The sequence below is a fragment of the Dasypus novemcinctus genome, chromosome 24 (genome assembly GCF_030445035.2).
Source record: "Dasypus novemcinctus isolate mDasNov1 chromosome 24, mDasNov1.1.hap2, whole genome shotgun sequence".
Classification (NCBI taxonomy): Eukaryota; Metazoa; Chordata; class Mammalia; order Cingulata; family Dasypodidae; genus Dasypus; species Dasypus novemcinctus.
Genome location: NC_080696.1, coordinates 34,165,267 through 34,184,182, shown reverse-complemented (window position 1 = coordinate 34,184,182; position 18,916 = coordinate 34,165,267). Strand labels below are relative to the sequence as shown.

Below are 18,916 nucleotides of genomic sequence, written 5' to 3'. Positions count from 1 at the left end.
CCATGAAGTTGCATTTTACAGCCTCTCCTTTCCACTCTTTCAGCACCACCCTTATCTCCTTCCCATCACCAATCCCTGGGCTGGGTCTAGGTCCCCCAGTCAGTCCTGAGATCTTAGGGATGAACCTGTAACTTACAGGGAGAGAGGCTAGTGTCACACTATACCAAGGGCTTTGCTTACCGATGGTGGATATTCAGGCACCCTTTACTCCCAAAAGGAAACATAAACAGAACACGAATCCTGTATATCTGGGCAGGAAGGCCTACAATCTCTGGCTAAGAGATTAGCTTATCAGGGGGAAAAACAACAGGGTTTTGGCTTGCCATCCCTCAGGCTTCCCTAGGTCATCTTGTTGTGTGTGACTCATTGGGTCTGAAGAGCTTTCCGAGGGAAAAGGAATTAGACGTGGTCAGTGAGGTCAGAGGCCCAGAAAGCAAATCCTGACTCCACAGAGAAGCAACAGCTGCCTGTTCCCCCAGGCTTGTGACCCAAGGACAAACCCCAGGTGGGGATGCAGTGCTGGTAAAGAGAGGAGGCACCTGAACATCTTCCGTCTGGATTCTAGGAAGGTCACTTTCCTGGGATCTGGCCCCCGCCAGCTCTGGGACTCTGGCACCTTTCTCTATTGCTGGGCCTCAGTCCCTGCATCTGTAAAATGGCACTCCAGACCCTGCCTCCCCAACTCACAGGGCTCTTATGAGGTTCTCTTAACAAGATGGACATGACACTATAGAGGGGGAGGGCAGAGCGCGTGGTGCCCAGAGTGCCACCCCGGTCTTCATAGCTTCCAGCTTGTCCTTGGTGCTCTCCGGGATCCCCGCGAGCTCCCCATGGGCAAGGAGGTGACCGAATCAGCAGGTGTGGTCAGCAGAGACATGATCACCTCTTCTTCCGGGCCCAGGCAGCTTTGGTGTCTCCAGGGACAGACAGCACCCAGCGGCTGCGTGCAGGGAACGGCCTCGGGAATACAAAGAGCTCGCCAGGCCTGGCTGGAAGTTGCAGCTCAAGAGAAGATGTTTAATCCAAGAGGGGACATATCTGTACAGTCTGGAGGAGCATCTGCTCCCCACAAAGGTGGGGGGGGAGGGAGGGACAAGGAAAGGAGGGGCAGGGGTGGGGGTGAGTGATGACTGAACTGCCCAGCTGGGCCATCCAGGCTCGCTGGTGCTGCCTCAGTTCCCCGAGTGGCTTGAGGAGAGAAGGCCCCCTGAGCAGGCAGCCGGCCCACCCTCGGCCCTCCCGGTGGTCCCGCCTCAGCTCTGGTAGAGGAGTCCACTGGATACCACCACGTAGCCCTGAAGGGCAAAGAAAACCACGGCCCAGGTCAGAGGCTGCCCAAGGCCAGGCAGGACTCCCAGCCGCCTCTCTGCCCCGGCCCTGAGGCCATGCTCGGCCAATATTGCTGTGTGTCTTGGGAAGAGTGCTTTGCCTCTCTGGCCTGTTTCCTGCTGTCACTTTGGGGTGGCGGCTGTGAGGATACAGTGAGACCTTGCAGGAAAAGCGTGGCCCCCACACATGGTTGGTGTCATTGCTGCTTGGTGACTGGGATTTTCCACAGCAGAGCCGGCCACTCCCCATGCCTCCCCCACGCTCTACCCTGCACCGCAGAAACATCCAGGAGCCTGCCGAGCCTTCCTGCCTTCGTTCCTTTAACCAGTCTTCACTAAGCCAAGCCCTGGGCCAGATGCTGGTGATGTGGCTAATTAAGTTAAAATTTATTTAAATTCAATTTAATTAAAAATTCAGCTCCTGAGTTGCACTGACCACATTTCAAGGGCTGTAACAGCCACGTGGGGCCGTGACTGACAGTGGTTACTGTTTTGAACTGCGCAGGTTTCCAGCATTGCATGAAGTTCTATTGGACAGCGCTGGTCTAGGGAGCTTTGACTTCTGGCCCACTTGGCTAATTCGTGAGTGTCGAGTGGGCCAGCCCCTGACCACGCCTGTTTGCAGGAGTCGTGGGGAAATTCCCACTTACAGCCCTGGCTCCTCCATGTGCCCATTTTTCCTTCTTACGGGGGCAGGTGACACAAACGTCCTGGGGCCATAGTCCTTCAGCAAGGACTCCCTGGAAGGCCACAGGCAGCCCCCGCTAAGGGGGTGTGGCTAGCACACGCAGGTGTTGGGCATGTCCCACGCATGCCTTGTTGACTAAATTAGAAGAAATATTAGCCTTTTATAGTCCAGACGAAACAGAAAGAAGTTGTAGGATTTCACCCTGGGCAGTGGTTGTGCTTGAACCCTGTGCCCACAGTTTCCGATCCAGAGAAAGTGCTTTTACAAGGGGTAGGGAGGCTCCTTCCCCCATCCAGCCTGCAGAGATTTGCCACCAAGCTTTAAGGAGCCCCTGTCACTGGCCCCAGCCCCTGAGGGGGCTGTGTCTATCCAAGGCACTGAATCACGGGACAATCAAAGGCCTGAATCCCCTGAGTGGAGCCTGAATGTGGTGCAGCGTCTGATGGGATCTAAAGTGCAGTGAAACCCTCGCCTGTGTCTCTTGATACCCCGAATATTCCACTTCACTGCAGCTATGGATCCACAGTGTGGTCCTGGCAGGAACCTCAGGCCTGGCGAGCAGGGAGGGAGTGGGGAGAGGTGACCCCACTTCCCCAAGCCCAGCCTCCATCCCGGGTGGAGGGCCCCCATCTGGCCACACCCAAAGGCTCTCACCTCGTGCACAAAGACCTCGGGGGTGCCGTAGTGGAGGTTGACGAGGTTGGGGAGGGCAATGCCAATGCCCAGGAGAGCTGCAGGAGGGAAAGGAGGAATCGGGTTCAGCCGGGCAGTGGGAGCAGCGCCCCGCCCGGAGCTGGCCGGTGTGCTGAGGTCCTCCCCTGCAGCCACTCGCTGAGCCCTCACAGCTGCCCTGGAAGTGGGAGCCATTACCATTAGACCCATTTTAGAGAAGAGGAGACTGAGGCTTAGAGGGGGACAGAAGCTTGACCGAGATCACCAAGCAGCTGACCAGCCAAGCCAAAAGGCCAACACGGGCCTCTTTGTCCCTGAGCCTAATGGTGGGAGGGGCCCAGGGGATGGGGACAGAGAGGCCACACTGAGGTGGGTGGGGCTCACCATTGAGGTGGTCCAGTAGGGGCTGCTCAAACACAGTGTCCATGAGGACGTGTACTTGATCCGTCTGCAGCCGTGGAGCCGGGGAGGTGGGGGCCATGGGCCTGCCCCAGCCAAGGGGCCAGGAGAGGGGCCAGAGAGATGGACAGTTAGGCACACACCTGATGTCAACTGACAGACTGACAGAAGGGCCGACTGACTGAGGCTCACTCACTGTGTGGCTGACTGACAGACTGGCTGACGCACACTCATTTGTTCACCAAACATTAATCTTCAGACTGACAGACACCTGACCCCAGGTGACTGACCTGTTGGCACTGACTGGTGGACACTGACTGATGGATGGAGGCACTGGTGGGGCATATGGACCAACAGTTCAACTGACAAATGGTGGCACGGTGGCTGCTGGCCCGGCCAAGTCACAGGGACTGGAGGAACAGCTGATGTGCTGCCAACCACGGACTTGTCCAGTTGACTGATGACGGGGACTTGGGCCAAGGGCTGGCTGACCACATCAGCAGCCACCAGGCTGAGCAACAGGCAGGCTGACTGACAACTCACTGCCGGGCTGAGCTGACTGACCACAGCCAGCCAGCCTGTGAGGAGAAAAGCTGTCAGATGGGCCAGCTAACTGACCTCTGCCCCCAGACACCCCAGGAGGAAGCCCTGGTTATGGAGGCATGTGCAGTTGAAGGCGCACACATTCCCCAGGCTCAAGGCCTGGCCCTCCCAGTGCAAGAGTCCCTGGGGATCCCACCCCCAGACTCACGTCGATGAATCCCACGTTGGAGGAGGCCACGGTGAGCTGGATATCTCTGAAAGAGAGGCAGGAGGGTTCAGGGCTATGCCCAGTGTCTCCCCACCCCCAGACTGCCCCCACCATGTCCCAGGGTCCTCTGACTGCTGAGGCCTCAGTTCAGCGGCCCAGGGTAGCTGCAGGCCCATTGCACAGAAGGACACACCGAGGCTGCTGGGTCCAGGAGGCCTCACTCACCCCAGCACGGATGTGGTCCCTTGAAGCTTCACCTTGGATACAGACAGCTGGAGGCTCAGGTTAACTACCTGGGCACACGGAGATGTCAGGGTCAGCGGGAACAGAGCCTCATGGGAGCCTCCAGCAGGCCACCAGCTACCCCAGCCTCCCACCCAGACCCATTCATCCAGGCGGCGGAGCCTGTTGGGCATCCGCTGTGTACCAGGCCCTGCACTGGCCCTGGGACACAAACAGGCCCAGTCACTACCCTTGGGAACCCTCCGTAGGCCAGTGGGGGAGGTGAAAATAACCAAAATAACCAGACAGGTGTCAAGGCAGAGGTGGAGGACCACCTAACTCAGGCTGCCCAAGGAAGTGACATTTACCCTGAGTCCTGAAAGATGAGGAGAAGCCAGCCATGCCAAGGGCCAGGGGAAGAATGTTCTACAGAGGGTACGGCATGTGCAAAGGGCCTGAGGTAGGACAATTCTGACACGTCCAAGGAACAACAAGGTGGGAAGCGGATGTGGCTCATCAGATAGAGCATCCGCCTACCATATAGGGGATCCAAGGTTCATACCCAGGGCCTCCTGACCCGTGTTGTGAGCTGGCCCACACGCAGTGCTGATGCGCACAAGGAATGTGGTCCATGCAAAGGTATCACCGTGTAAGGTGCCACCTGCGCAAGGAGTGGCCCCTGTGCAAGGGGAGCCATCCCACATGAAACCTCAGCCCGCCCAGGAGTGGCGCTGCACACACGGAGAGCTGACCCAGCAAGATGACACAACAAAAAGACACAGATTCCCAGTGCCGCCTGATGAGAACACAAGCCAATACAGAAGAACACACAGCGAATGGGCACAGAGAGCAGACAATGGGGGGGGGGGGCGAGAAATAAATAAATCTTTTTAAAAAAAATTTTTTTAAAAAGGAACAACAAGGAGAACAACGTGGCTAGAGCAAAGCAAGAGAGAGAGTGCAGGAGGAAATGAGGTCTCCCGACTCATCGCCCAGCCCTTCCAGTTGGCTACACCCAGCCTCACTTACCACGTCCAGGGAGAAAAGGGACTGGCAGGCTGAGTTGGAGGCCGCGGCCAGGACCTCCACGAAGGGCTGCAGCCGCAGCGTGGCGTTGCTGGTACGGAGCGTGGCCACGGGGCTGGCCCCCAGCCGCACCTTGAGCACCACGGGCATGGGCTCCGGGAACTGTCTGGCCACCTGGGGGAGCAGAGAGGGAGACAGGGCGGAGGGTCCCACTGGGGCCAAATGACTCCATTCAGCCACTCCCGAAACGCTGCTGAAGCCAAGCCCGCGTTGTGCTGCCGTGACCGGGCCGCAGAGGCGGGTCCCGCCCAGGCCCCTGCCCTGGGGACGCCCTGTCCAGTGGGGGACGCACAGCCTGTGGGAGGGGAGCCCAGGAACAATGGGAGCTGGGAGGAGACCCCTGGACCAGGCTGGGGCTTAGCCTTCCTTTAGGGCTTTGAGGATGCTTAAGAGGAAAATCACACGAGGCAGAGGAGGCTGGCGGGCCAAGGCACGAGGAGGTGACAGAGCGTGGCTTCTGGGCAGAAGCCGGGCCATCCCCGACAAGGAGCAGATGAGAAGTGCAGATGCTGAACCCCACTCGGGACAGACGGGGGCCAGTGGAGGTCACCCTCCCCCAGCACCGTGCTTCAGCCGCCACGCCCAGAAGCATCACCCACCTCGGGGATGAGCTGGCCCAGCGCAGAGGTGTTGAGTGGGTTGGTGTCCGACTGCTGAAATGCCCCCCCCACGGCAGATGTTAGGGCAGCTAGCCTGACCCCCACTTGCCTCTCACAGAGAGGAACCCCTACCCGCACCCCCCGAATTGCCCTTCCAACGGCCTCCCTCTGGCCCCAGAGCTCTGGCTGCCCCACCACAACCTTCCACCATGGGCCCCCCCAGCCTGGGTCACAGGGCTCTGCTGCCCCACGTGCCCCGGGCAGCAGGTCCAGAGCTCACCAGCTGCCCTGTGATGTCCAGGTTGAGGGTCCCAGCCTTGTGCAGCAGGAGAAAGGCAGAGTCGAACAGGTCCTGGGAGAGGCCTATGGTTACCATGGCACCCTGGGTGCCCACGTGCTGCGGCAACACGAAGAGGGTGGCATTCACAGGCAGGACGATGGGCTTGCCCAGGAGGAAGAGGACAGCCTGGGGGGCAGGGAGACAAGACGCAGGGTCTCAGCAGGGAGGTGGCCCAGGGCTCCCGGGCGCCACCCCCAGAGAGGCCGCAGGTTGTCCGGCCTCACACCTTCACCACGTGCCAGGCCGCCACCGGAATGCTGCTCTACTCCTCTCCTCCTCACTTCCCTCTCCTTCAGGAACCTTCCGGGAGGCTGAGCATTCCAGCGGCAACAGGTCCACAACTCTGGGCTGACAAGGAGGCACTTACGTTGATATCCAGGGAAATGCCATCGTCGGTGATGCGGGGCGCGTTGACCATGGAGTAGCGAATCTGGGACTCAGGACCGACGGGGTTGAGGCCTCACGGAGCCCGGGATGAAGAGAAGACGGCACATTAGCATTATCCACAGTGCCTCTCCTACCCGGAAAACTGTATCTGACTGCCTCGATTAGCCAGAACCAGGCCAAGAAACAAAAGAGGCACAAAAGACCTCTGAGTTAGCAAACTTACGCTGCCAAGTGCACACACCCAAGATGCAGCCCCTCACAACCACGGGATTCTTAGTCTAGACACAAATTTAACAGGCGGAGTTCCGCCTTCCCAAACAGTAAAAGGCGAGAGACACCGAGTTAGAAGGAAGAAGGCTCACTGCAGGCTCAAAAATCCTCTGCCAAAGGCCAGAAAGAACCACAGGAAAGGCAGGGAGCACATGGTCCCATTCAATTCTCACCTCAATCCTGAGAGGTTATCAGCCCATTTCACACACTCACGCGTGCACCCACACGCACCCACACACGGAGGTTAGTGAGGTTCGGTCTTGGTCAGGGGCATCTCCCCAAGTCAGTCTGACTCCAAAGCCAAGTTCTCTCCACCGCCTCACGCTGCTGCCAGCTGGAAAGGCCCGCGGCCTGAGGCCACTGAGGGCTGGCACTCGGGAGCCCGACTTCCTGCGCCTCTCAGGCTTGATGTAGCCTATCCTCAGGCCACCTCACATGACCTTCTGTATTTATTTCCTATTTTTCCTTAAATTTACTTGCTTTTTCTTAAATTAATTGCAAGCAAAAACTTTTAATCACTGTCAACTCTCTATCAACTACAGCTGTCTATCAACTCTTACTACTAATATCCCAGCATGCCCTGGATAGATGGGGTGGTTATGTATTGTCACTCGTACTGCATAGAAATTAATGCATAACCGTCCAGTTCAAGAAGGCTCAGCTGTGCATCCAACACTTCACAGGACAGGTGAGGCCCAAGCGCTGGCCCCTGAGAGAGCGGCCTGGGCTGGGCCTCTCACGAAACGCACGCCCCATCACACGGCACGTGTCTCTCTGGGGTTGTGCAAAAAGAAGCCCAAGCATTCCGTTATGACTGGGGTTCTTAACCTTTTTTGTTCCATGGACTCCTTTGCCAGTCAGGTGAAAACCACGGACTCCTTACTAAGTCCACACCGTCTGTGTAGTATTTAATAAATTTCCCACACCCACACTAATTCATCCCTGCAAGAATAATAGTTTTTTTTATTTAAATTCAAGCTCACAGAGCCCTTGTAAAGAACCCCTGTATTAAGACCACTACGCTCCCTCCCAACGTGAGAGCCTGCTCTCTAAAATCTCATGATTCTGAATAGGTGAATGATTCTAGACTCTAAGCTTCAGTGGTGAGAAGTTTCTCCATTCTTGGAGGGATGACATCTTTAAGACTCATACATCAAACATTTTGTTTTGTTTTTCAGATTGTTTGGTCTAAGTTATGCAGATTCTAGAATCAAAGACTGAACTATTCTAAAATTTGGAGATTCCCAAATTCCACAACGAATTGCATGGTTTAGGATCCCACAACTGAAGTGTCCTATGATTGTCTGCCCAGAGGTGGACCCTCACCCAAAGGGGAGTGTCAGGGGCCCCACCCCTCCCCTGGGCTCCCAGGACTTACCAATTAAAGTGCCCAGGTGGACGTTGAGGCCCTGCACCAGGTTGGAGACGCTCAGGCACAGCTGTGGCAGGGCAGAGAGGAGGCTGGGCTTAGGTGGCCGGCAGGGCTGGAGGGGGTCTGGGGTCCCTGTCTGGAAGTCTTCTGCCACCCACACACCATGCCTAGAATCCCTTCCTTCCTCCAACCCCCTAGTGGGCATCTCTCAGCAGCTCCTCTGGGCACTGAGGAGACAGAGGAGAAGCAGCCCAAAGGCTGGAGGGGGCAGAAGAGCCACAGCATCCAAGGAGGAGCAGGGGCTGTGGGAGCACAGAGCGAGATGGCTACAGTGGGCACAAAGGGCCTGAGGCAGAGAGCCTGAGTTGGTGCCCACGGCAGGGGGGGCAGGCAGAGGTGAACAAGGCAGATCACTGCCAGGCAGCGGAGAACAGGACCGAGCCCAGGTGATGAGAGAAGGTAGCAGACAAGAGCCCAGAAGGCCAGGTCCAGGCAAGGCCGATCGGCCCAGGCCAGGGGAGGCCGGGAGGCCGAGGAGAGGCCCAGGCCTCCCCTTCCTGCAGCCGCTTGGCAGGAGACACTGGCTGTGAGGGAGCAGGGAGAGGAGCGGCCAGGCCAGCAGGCTGAGCCAAGGGCCCTTGGGTGTCCTGCAGGACCCCCAGGACAGGCTGCGCCCTCCACCCACCCCTGAGACGGAGTGCTGGGGCCCACCTCCAGGGAGGGTGGCTGGGCTCACTGGGGGTTGATCTGGCCTCTGCTACTGCCCTTGACAGGGTGGTGGGGTAGGGTGGGCAGGGACAGGGAGGGAGAGCCCACTGCCCGGGGCAAGGGGACCCTGCACCTCACCAAGGCAGCCGCAGTGCAGACGATGACAACAGTAAAGTGAGGGGTAATAGCAGCATGCATACTGCCAAACCTGGTCTAAACTCAAACGCTAACGCTTTAGTCCCACAACAAGCCTGTGAGGAGGGATTTTACTCTTTTTGCATTAGAGGCAGAGAGGAGTGAAGTGACTTAGCCAAGATGCACAGCGGGGAGGCAGGGGAGCCAGGACGGGACCTCAGGCCACACAACTGGCTCCAGTGCCCAGGCCTTGCCGCTCTCATCTTGCCTCCTTTTCACAAATCACGTGGTCCCTGAAAGCGCTGGCAGGGAAGGGAGCTGGCCAAGAGGATGACCCCATCCCTCCAACCCCCCCGCCCTTGCCCGGGTCTCCCCACCACTCCCTGGACCACCACTCCAGCCTCTCCTGCCCTCCATCCACCGGCCCATGCCCGCAGTCGCACCACATGCCCTGCGTCCCCGAGTTAAGCAACGACCCCCTCCCGAGAAGGCGCCAAGTCCTTTACCTTGTTCCTCAAGACAGCCTTGATGTGCTTCTGCAACAGGACCAGCCAGGCAGGGGAGGCGCTGAGGGCGAGACGCAGAGGGGCTCCTGAGCTCCGGGTCCCCCCGTCAGGGCCTAGCTCTCTGCACGGACACAAGCCTGGGAGAGACGTCTCGGCCCCCCGCCGGGAGGCCAGCGGTTCCCACGGAATACCCTGCCCTGTGCCAGACGCAGGGCCGGCGTCGTAATTGTCCCCTTCTGACAGGTGAGGAAACCGAGTCTCAAGGAAGAGGGTCATGTGTCCCCAGGTTTGGAAGGGAGGTCCCCAGGTTTGCGGTGGGGGGTGGCAAGAGGGCGCTGCAAAGGCCAGACTCAGCCACATCCGCAGCCAGCGGGCTCTGTGTCCGCTCCGGCAGGCGGGGAGAGTCACGTGGAGAGGGTGAGGCTCGGCCACTCGTGGTGGGACCTCGGGCAAGTCCCTCCCCGCCTCTGCGCCTCAACGTCCTCAGCCACACGCAGGACTGATGACGGGGTTCTCTTAGACCTGCCGTGGCCAGTGGACGAAGTCTTGAGTGGGACCCACAGCCTTAGCATCTGGGGTTCCAGGAACCACCCCCGAGGAGCCTGCAGACCCGCCCTCACCAGGCACCCACCTTTTGGCACCTTGGAACGTGCTGCTGTTGCCGAAGAACGCGTAGCAGGAGGAGATGCTGACCACGGGGGTCCCGATGGAGGCCCGGGCCACGCGGGCATCGGCCAGCAGCCCCACGGGCAGCGTCAGCCCCAGGGGCTCTGCGCCGCTGCAGGGAGGCCAGGCCTGAGCCCCCGAGGCGCCGCCCAGCTGGGGCACCCCCCTGGCCAGGCCTGCCCTCCGCTTGACACAAGCCAGGCTCCCGCTCAGGGTGAGATGGCCCCACAGGACAACCACCCCACCCCGCCCCCGGTCTCCACTCGGGGTCACAGAGCCTGCAGCAGACGGGTAGGAAGTCTGGCTCTCACTGGGAGACCCCAGGCTGGTCAATCCCCCTGCCGGCCTCAATTTCCTCTTCTGTAAAATGGACATAAGATGGGTGGCACCTATCTCTTGGGGCTGTACAAATGACCCAGCCCAGAGCTTCACCCATAAAATGGAAAGCACCCGGGAGGCAGTACGTCGGGGCAGAGGCGTTATACGTCCCGCTCAGTGTGTGACGATAAATGCAGTACCCTCTAAAGTGCCTGATGTCCAGAAAGAATTCTGTTAGCAATGTTTACTGAGCACCTGCTGTGAGCCTTGCCCTGTGAAAGGCGGACAGAAATTCTAATTACAGCCACAAGTCCATTCACTGCACCCCTCATAGCCACCCTGCAAGTTTTATCCCATTTTACAGCTGGGAAGGCTGAGGCTGGGGGAAGTGGAATGACCCCGCCCAGCGGCCCAGCCATTGAGCAGGTCCAGGTTCTCTGGTATTCTCCCACTGCCGCGCTCCCCGCCAGGAGAACTGGACAGGGAGTCGGGAGGCCCGGATGCAGGTCCCAGAAGGATTGCCAAGCCCCCTCCCCTCACTCTGCCCCTTGGAACGTCCTGAAACTGCCCCCACCCCCGACAAGGACACCTACTTACCGAAAGACCTTGAGAGTAAAATTGGCCGCTGCCAGCAAGCGCACCCCCAAATCGGCAATGAAGCCCAGGTGGAGGTGGGGCACGTGGACATTCAGAATCTGAATCCTGCAGGTGGGAATCGAGGTTACAGGGTGGCCCCCTTACGCCGTGGAGTCCCCTAGGGTGGGTGACATTCTGAAGAAAGGCTTTCTGACGGTTAGACAGGCAGGTGAGGAGGGGTGTGCTCTCCCTCCCAGGGGCAAGAACGCCCAGGCGGGGCAGGCGGGAGGCGAGGGAAAAGGCACAGGGGTCTCAGCCTCGGGCAGGACTTGGATGAGGGCTTGCTCAGGTCTTAGTGGCGGGACGTTTTAGTTTCTGATCCACTAAGGAGCCGGGAAGGCTGGGAGGATGGGAAAAGAAAGTCCTTCAGATCCCCAAGGGCAGAAATCCCCTCACAGCGTCAAACTCTGAACTTTGGCTTGTAGTCCTCCAGCAATGGGGAGCTCACTCCTTTTAAAACAGCCTCTTCTGTGGGCTAAGTACTTGCCAGCTAGCCTAATTTCTTTTTATCTTATATGAAAGCTTTTTTTTTTATTCTGCATTGTTGTTGAGGGGGAAAAATTCAGACATTACAAAACGGTATGTTTTAAAACATCCAAAACCCACGCTCGAACACTACCATGAGGACGTGGGGGAGCGTTTTCCCATGACTCTTCTTGGGACACAGGATGACCCAAAACCTGCTTCTTTTCCCTCGAAACGATCCTGCAGGTGCTCCCACAGCTAGACGCACACACCCGCGGCACTGTTTGCGCACAGCCACGTGATGGGCGTGGAGTTGCCAGGCCATGGTCATTCGGAGCCCCATGACTCCACCTTCAGTACCCATGCCACGAGCAGGGTCCCAGCCCCCCGAGGGGTCACAGACTGGGGCCCCCAACCAGCCATAGCACCCAGACAGGATTTTCACCCACCCAGAGTTTCAAATGGTTTTTTTTCTTTTTTTTTTTTCTCTTTCTTTTTTTAATGTTACATTCAAAAAACATGAGGTCCCCATATACCCCCCACCCCTACCCCACTCCTCCCACATCAACAACCTCTTCCATCATCGTGGCACAACTATAATGTGGACCATTGTCCATGGGTTACAGCGGTGCTCAGAAATGTATTCACCAAGTGCAATGAATGTCCCATGATGATGGAGGAGGTTGTGGTTATGGGAGGAGTGGGCTGAGGGGGTTGGGGGTTATATGCAGGCCTCATATTTTTTTAATGTAACACTAAAAAAAAAAAAGAAAATATTAACCTTACAATTTTTAAATGGGTAAAAATGAGTGTGATACCTAGTCCTCATGAATTATAAAACACATGAAATACAAGAGCATAATAAAATCTAAAAATTAAATTAAAAATGCTGGTAAAATATATGTATGTATGTCTGGCTTTTCTTGAAAACGCAGAGATCTGGGCATAGCGAGCCTGCATCCCCACACGGGGACCATCGGCCCAGCCCCGGAGACGTGTGAGTTCGAGCTGCCCCCACCTACCTACGCTTTTGCGACTAGGTGTTACCAGGGGGCGGGGGGTAAATCAGGCTTGGACCTAGTGTCCAATTCCGACTTTAGCTCTTGGAGGAAGCAGTCAAGACTCCTGCCAGCCTTGGGGGCCCAGAAGCCACTAACTCAGAGGCCTCAGGCCCCCATGTCTCCACCTGGGCCCCCTTCTCCTGAACCCTCCTGGGACCACTCATCTGGTGGGTGCAAGCCTCTCCCGGAGGGCGGGGGCACTCATCTAGCAGTCAGGAGTACTCTTCCTGTGGGTAGGTGGGGGCCCTCCCCTGGTGGCAGGAGCACTTTACCTGGAGGGCAGGATCACTCACCGGGTGGGCTGCAGCACCTCTCCACTGTGGCTCAGGAAATACGGGATGGTGACCTGCAGGGCCCGCTGGAGGGGGGCTTTTCCGATTTCAGACACTGTGGGTCCAGGGTAGGGGAAGGTCAGGCTCCCATCAGCCGCCCCTGCCATCTGCCCACACTTTGAGTGGGAGGGGACTCAGAGACGAGGAGGGGCTTGCACACAGGCACCCCGGGAGGGTGAGTCGGCTCCCCCTAGCCTGCCTCGGCGCACCACGCACACCAGGCCCTCTGCCAGGCAGGCCCTTCCTCCCTCGCTGCTGCCTCTCAAAATCCTGCCTGCCAAAAATAATGGGCAGCGGATGTGGCTCAAGCGGTTATGCACCTGCTTCCCACATGGGAGGTCCCGGGTTCCATCCCCAGTGCCTCCTAAAAACAAAACAACAACAACAACAAAATAAGCAAACAAATGAAAGAAAGAAATGAAAGAAATCAGGGGAGCTGACGTGACTTGGTGGTTGAGCACCAGCTTCCCTCACACAAGGTCCCAGGTTCAATCTCCAGCCCCGGTACCTCAAAAAGTAATAATAATTACTTTTATTAATTACGCAGGTTCCTCCTCCTCCAGGGAGCCTTCAAGCAGGAGTATTTCCCAATCATCCCTGGTAGCTATGGAGGTAGCCCCTTGCTGTCCTCAGATTCTGGGTGCAAATCCCAATGCTGCTATTCACTACCTTTGTGGCTGCTTTGTGACTTGATTTCCCCCTTGTCCTGTGTTGAATTTTGTTCCCCAAAAGACCTGTTCAAGTCCTAAGCCCCCATGAATGTACCTTACATGGATTTGCAGGCGTCATCAAGTTCAGAGGAGGTCACACTGGATTAGGGTGGCCCTAAATCTAATGTCCTTATAAGAAGAGGGACACGTAGGCAGAGACACACAGACACATGCAGGGAAGACGGCCGTGTGAAGACAGAGGCAGGGACTGGAGTGACGCGCTACGAGCCAAGGAACGCCAAGGATGGCCTCGGCCCCCAGAAGCCAGAAGAGGCAAGGAAGGAGCCCTCCCAGGGAGCGCGGCCCTGCCGACACCTTGGTTTTGGACTTGCAGCCTCCTGAGCTGGGGGACGATGCCTTTCCATTGTTTTAAGCCACCCAGTTTGTGATGCTTGTTACGGTGGCCCCAGGAAACTAATCCAGGCTTGGATAAATGTGCAATAATCCTAGCGGCACCTGTCACAGGAGGTCATGGTAAAGACTGTGCTCAATAAACATTCACTTGTGTTGTTGCTGTTTATTTTGTGCAGGAGAGGGCTATCATTTACAAGGGGCTTCCTTGTGCCAGGCACTCTTCTGGGCGCTGTACGTGCCGCTACTATCCTAATGCTCGGTTTACAGCGGGGAGGGAACCGGGCTGGGAGAGTCAGGTCTGCACCCGGGCAGCTGGCTCCAGGGTCTCTGGACTTTCTTCCTCACCTCTGCTCTGGGCCCCAGGGAGATGCTAACTGAATGTGAGTTGGCATAAGGTGAGAGATCATGGTGCTGGGAAGGGAGCACTGAATTAGGAGTCTAGAGGCCCGGAGTCCACTGGGATTCCCTGTGGGACCTTGGGAAGTCCCAGCACCTCTCTGGGCTGCCTTTCCCCCAGACACCGCACATGAGGACAGTGGTCCCCAAGCGCCCGAAGCCCCTCTCCGTCCCAGCCGCCTGTGCTGGGCTGAGGCCCACCCAGGCCTTGGGCCTCCCTCTCTAGTACTGGCCTGAGCCAGGGCCCGAAGCCTGGGGGCCTGAGGTGGGCTGGGAGGAGGTGCTGAGAAGCCGCCCAGCCACCCTCGGCAGTGGTGGGTGCGGTGTGGGCTTCCCGCTGGGTTTTTGCCAAGAACAAACACAGGAGGCCGCCAGGAGGACTCTCTGGGGACAAAGGAGGCTCACCCGGGACGAGGGGGGGGGGCCCAGCCAGCGGGCGCAGGCGAGGACACCTGTGCTCCTGGTGCCAGCCACCTCGGCACGGATCACTGACCCCTTTTATCCCCCACCCGTCTGCCCGGATCCAAGGTCCCGGAAGGCTGTGTGTGCCCTAGGGGCTCCCTGCTGCTCCCTGAGTCACTGTCCCGCTGCCTCATGGCCTGGGCCACCAAAGTCCCTCCTGAGATCGCACTGGCCTGGGGTGAAACAGCTACTCATTTCCCATCCCTGACCCAGTGTCCCTGGGACCCCTGACAGCCTCTCCGGGGGGGCCACAGGGAGGGGTCAAGAGCTCTGTGCTGGGTCTTGGACCCGGGCAGCCTCCGTCCCTCCCTGGGCCTGTTTCCTCATTTTGCCTTTCCCAGGGGCTGGGGCAGGACTTGGAAGGGTCTAGCAGAGCTCTGGGACAGAGGCTCCCCAGGGAGGGCCTGGCAGGGATCTTCCCTCCCTGAGCCCAGTGGGGATCTAAGTTCAGGACGCTCCCTGCAGGGCTGGGCTGGGCATGCCCCTCCCCAAGTACGCATGTGGACACACTCCGGCACGCGCGGCCAGCATCCATATACTATCTGTGCACGCCAGCAGCCCTTCTCAAACACCCGAGCATGATAGGGACACATGTGCAGCCAGGGTGCTCGGTCACATCTGTGTACGCACCCACGCGGGAACCCACGGGCACCTGCACACCTGCCCATGGCTCTACTGGAGGGCACACACAGTGCATTTCCATGGATTTTCAAATTCATGGGGAGACACATCGAGCAAAAGGAGCCACCCTCTGCCCACACCACTAAGACACATGAGCATACTGGACATTTGACATTTACTCCCATTCATTCACTTAACAAATATTTATCGAGCGGGACTGGGTGTCAGGCACCATCTGGGTGCCAAGGACACTGCAGGGGATGAGACAAAAATCCCGGTGCCCAGGGGGCTTTTGAGCTCACTGATGCACATGCACACTTCGAAGTGCCCACACACCCACGCGTGCACACTCCTGCACAGACACGGGCAGGGCAGAGGCCTGGCGGCTTGGCTCTTACCGTGGCGCAGCGCGGCCTTTTGGAGCCTGACCACAGTGCCCGGCATGGAGGCGCCCAGCGCAGGCGGCGGCAGCAGCAGCAGCAGCAGGCCCAGCCCGCAGGCCCGAGCCATGGCTGTCCCCCGAGTTCTGCGGGCAGGGGTGAGGGCAGGAGTCAGGGAGCTTGTCCAGGAGTGGCTTCAACCCCACCCCGGCTCGGCGGCCCAGCCCTGCGCCCAGCCCCCTGGACATCAGCGCTTGCCTCTCTGCTCCTGGAGAGGGCAATCCCCCTGCCCGCTCCACCAGAGACCCTGGAGGAACTGGGGCTGGAAATGTTCCCCAGGACCCAGAGAAGACGCGGTCTTGCCTAACGCCACAGAGCAGACCGGGCCACATGCAGGACACAAGCCGTGTCAGAAGAGGACTTGAGACACAGGGCTGGGGGAGCTCAGCCCACCACCCCAAAGCCCGGGATGTGACAACCCAGCCCAGTGTCCAGCTCTCTGAGTGCAGCCGGGCGCAGGGGGGGCCAGGACGGCTCCCGCCCCCATCTCTGCCTATGCCAGGCAAGGGATATCCCGAAGGTGAGGCCCTCCCGACCCAGCCCAGCCTAGTGAGCAGATCTGTGTCCAACTTGGGGAGAGTGGACCAGGCAGAAAAGGCAGCTGCCGCTCCGATGCGCTAACTGAGGCCCAGAGAGCAGGTGCTTGCCCAGAGTCCACAGCAAGACTTGCAGATGCAGTTGGAGGTAGCATCTGCATTGAATGGATGGAGACGCTGAGGCTCACTCCTTGGAGGGGTGACTGCCCCACCCCAAGCCTACCTTAGGGGGTTCCTGAGGCAGGTGGACTCTCGGCACAGCTACGGCCTCTTCCTCCCCACGCCCGCTTGGAGGCCACTTTATGAAGCTGCCCTGTGTGCAGGGCCCACTGGGAAGGGACTTGGGGTGGGGCAGGTTTGTTCGGGGTTGCAAGTGTTTTCCCTGCAAATATGAATTTTGCCAAAGTGTCTCATCCCACACGTATGGTGGGGCTGCCACGTAGCCAGGTCCAGCTGCCAACTGCTGCAGGAGCCTCAAGGGCCAGGAAAGGCCTAGAAGGAGGGCTGCTCCCAGAAGGGACCCTCATTACCCCAGCCAAGCTCAGCTGAAGGCCTGGAAGGAAGAGGGCACCCAAGGAAGGGGGATGGCTGCAGTGACCTCTCAGGCCTGGTGCCTCCGAGCCCTTCCAGAAAGACCACTGTGCTAGGAGTGGCAGGAAGCTGTCCAGCCCTGACCCTGGACACAACCTGAGTCCTGATCCTTGTCATAGACTTAGTTTTGATCCTAATCATAGACTGAGCCCTGTTCCTAGGGACACACTGAGTCCTGATCCTGAACACACTGAGCCGTGGCCCTTGTCATAGTCTGAGCCCTAACATAAAAGTGTGGGTGACCCCAGGCAGCCAGACCTTGCTGCTTAACTTTGTGTGCATGTGAAGTGGTTCATATGCACATGTGTTTGTGTGTGAGGGAATGTGTGCATTTATCTACATGTGTATTCGGGGATGCATTGTTACATGCGTGTTTATGTGTGTGACAGAGCATGTGTGGTTAGATGAGCGTGCATGGTTGCATGTATGCATTCCTGTGCACAGTGTGTATAAGATCATAATTATTGACTCCAGAGGAAAATGTGTGTCCATGTGTGAGCGTGTGCATGAAGTGGGCGTGTTGGCACCGTGCTTTGTGGTGTTACTGGCCTGTTCACACATAGCTACATGAGTGCAGATGGGGGACTTTTGTGTCCACGTGCATACATGTGGGCTTGGTGTACTGAGTGTACTTGTGGGCTTGCATGTGTATGGTATGTGTGTGTGTAGAGTGGACAGTTTCCTAGTTATTGGGACATGCATGTTTGCACATATGTACTTATGTGTGTGCACAGAACATGACGGCATAACTGTGGGGCCCGCCCCTCCAAGCCTCTGCATGACTCACCTGGGGCCTAAGTGCTACCCCTGCTCCAGAGCCCTCTGTGGCTCCCGATGACTCATACCAGCCCAAATACCAGTCCCAGAGCCCAGGCCCACTCTGTGCTGAGTCCCCCTCAGTGCCCACAGAGCTGACGTGGACCCCAGACGCTGTCACACCCCACCCTGCTTGGCCAGAGCTCACCTGGGCTAGCCCTACCTCCCAGCCAGGGCTCCTCACCTCCTCCGACAAGTGAAAAGGAATGAGAAGAGCCAGCTGCAAGCTCCCTCTCCATCCTACACCCGGCCTCAGTTTGCCCGTCAGCGCGTAAGAGCAGGCTCTCCCAGCCCCTCACCGCAGCTGAGGTAAACGGACTCGGTGGAGAGAGGTGCAAATATTGACCAAAGCCACTCTTGGTGTTTGCTCTCAGCACAATCACTTCCTCTCCCTCAATGTTTCCAGCACAAGGGACATTTGGGTGACAGCCTAGAGACAAAGCAGCGAGGTTCTCCCGGCCCTCCCCAGAGCACAGAGCCCAGCGGTCTCCCAAGGGCAAGGGCAAAGAGCCTCTGTGAGTACTTGCCTTGTGCAAGGCCCAGCACCCGCCACTCGCCCACTCCGCCTCGAGATAGGAACTCTTCTGCTCACACCTGTGTCCAGTGCCTAGACCACACTAGGTGCTTAATAAATATTTTCCAAGTGACTGAATGACTGTGCAACTGAAAGGCCTTTGTAACAGGAATAGTGCAGCATTTCCGGGCTGCTTCTCCACTGATGACACTATTCTTTGGGGTGCTGTATTCACTCCCAATGGCTGCTGTGACAAATTACCACAAGCTTAGTGGCTTCCAACAACACAGCTTTATTAGCTTACAGTTCTGGTAGCTGGAAGGCCAAGATGGGACCCACTGAGCTAAACACAAGGTGTCAGCAGGCTGTTCCTTTCTGGACTCTCTAGGGGAGAATCTGTTTTCTTGCCTTTTCCAGAGTCCAACGGTTGCCTGCTGTCCCTGGCTCCTGGCCCCATCCCTCCATCCTCAAAGCCAGCAGCATTAGACTGAGCTCTGCTCACGCTGCCATCCCTCTGGCTCTCTTCCATCTCCCA

At 57.9% G+C, this 18,916-nt stretch overlaps 1 protein-coding gene across 1 annotated transcript; it reads right to left on the bottom strand.

Annotated features, from left to right (window-relative positions):
• Positions 1–996: 996 nt before the first annotated feature.
• BPIFB2 (BPI fold containing family B member 2) lies at positions 997–16,757 on the bottom strand. The gene is made up of 16 exons (XM_012527385.4): positions 16,684–16,757; positions 15,883–16,010; positions 12,903–12,996; positions 11,045–11,149; positions 10,095–10,241; positions 9,464–9,524; positions 8,121–8,181; positions 6,453–6,544; positions 6,026–6,211; positions 5,746–5,799; positions 5,090–5,260; positions 4,064–4,131; positions 3,839–3,884; positions 3,073–3,136; positions 2,671–2,747; positions 997–1,295 (listed from the first exon to the last, which is right to left on the bottom strand). Exons 2-16 carry the CDS (start codon positions 15,992–15,994, stop codon positions 1,254–1,256), a joined length of 1,380 nt encoding a protein of 459 aa, XP_012382839.2. The 5' UTR covers positions 15,995–16,010; positions 16,684–16,757; the 3' UTR covers positions 997–1,253.
• Between the last annotated feature and the right edge of the window lie 2,159 nt (positions 16,758–18,916).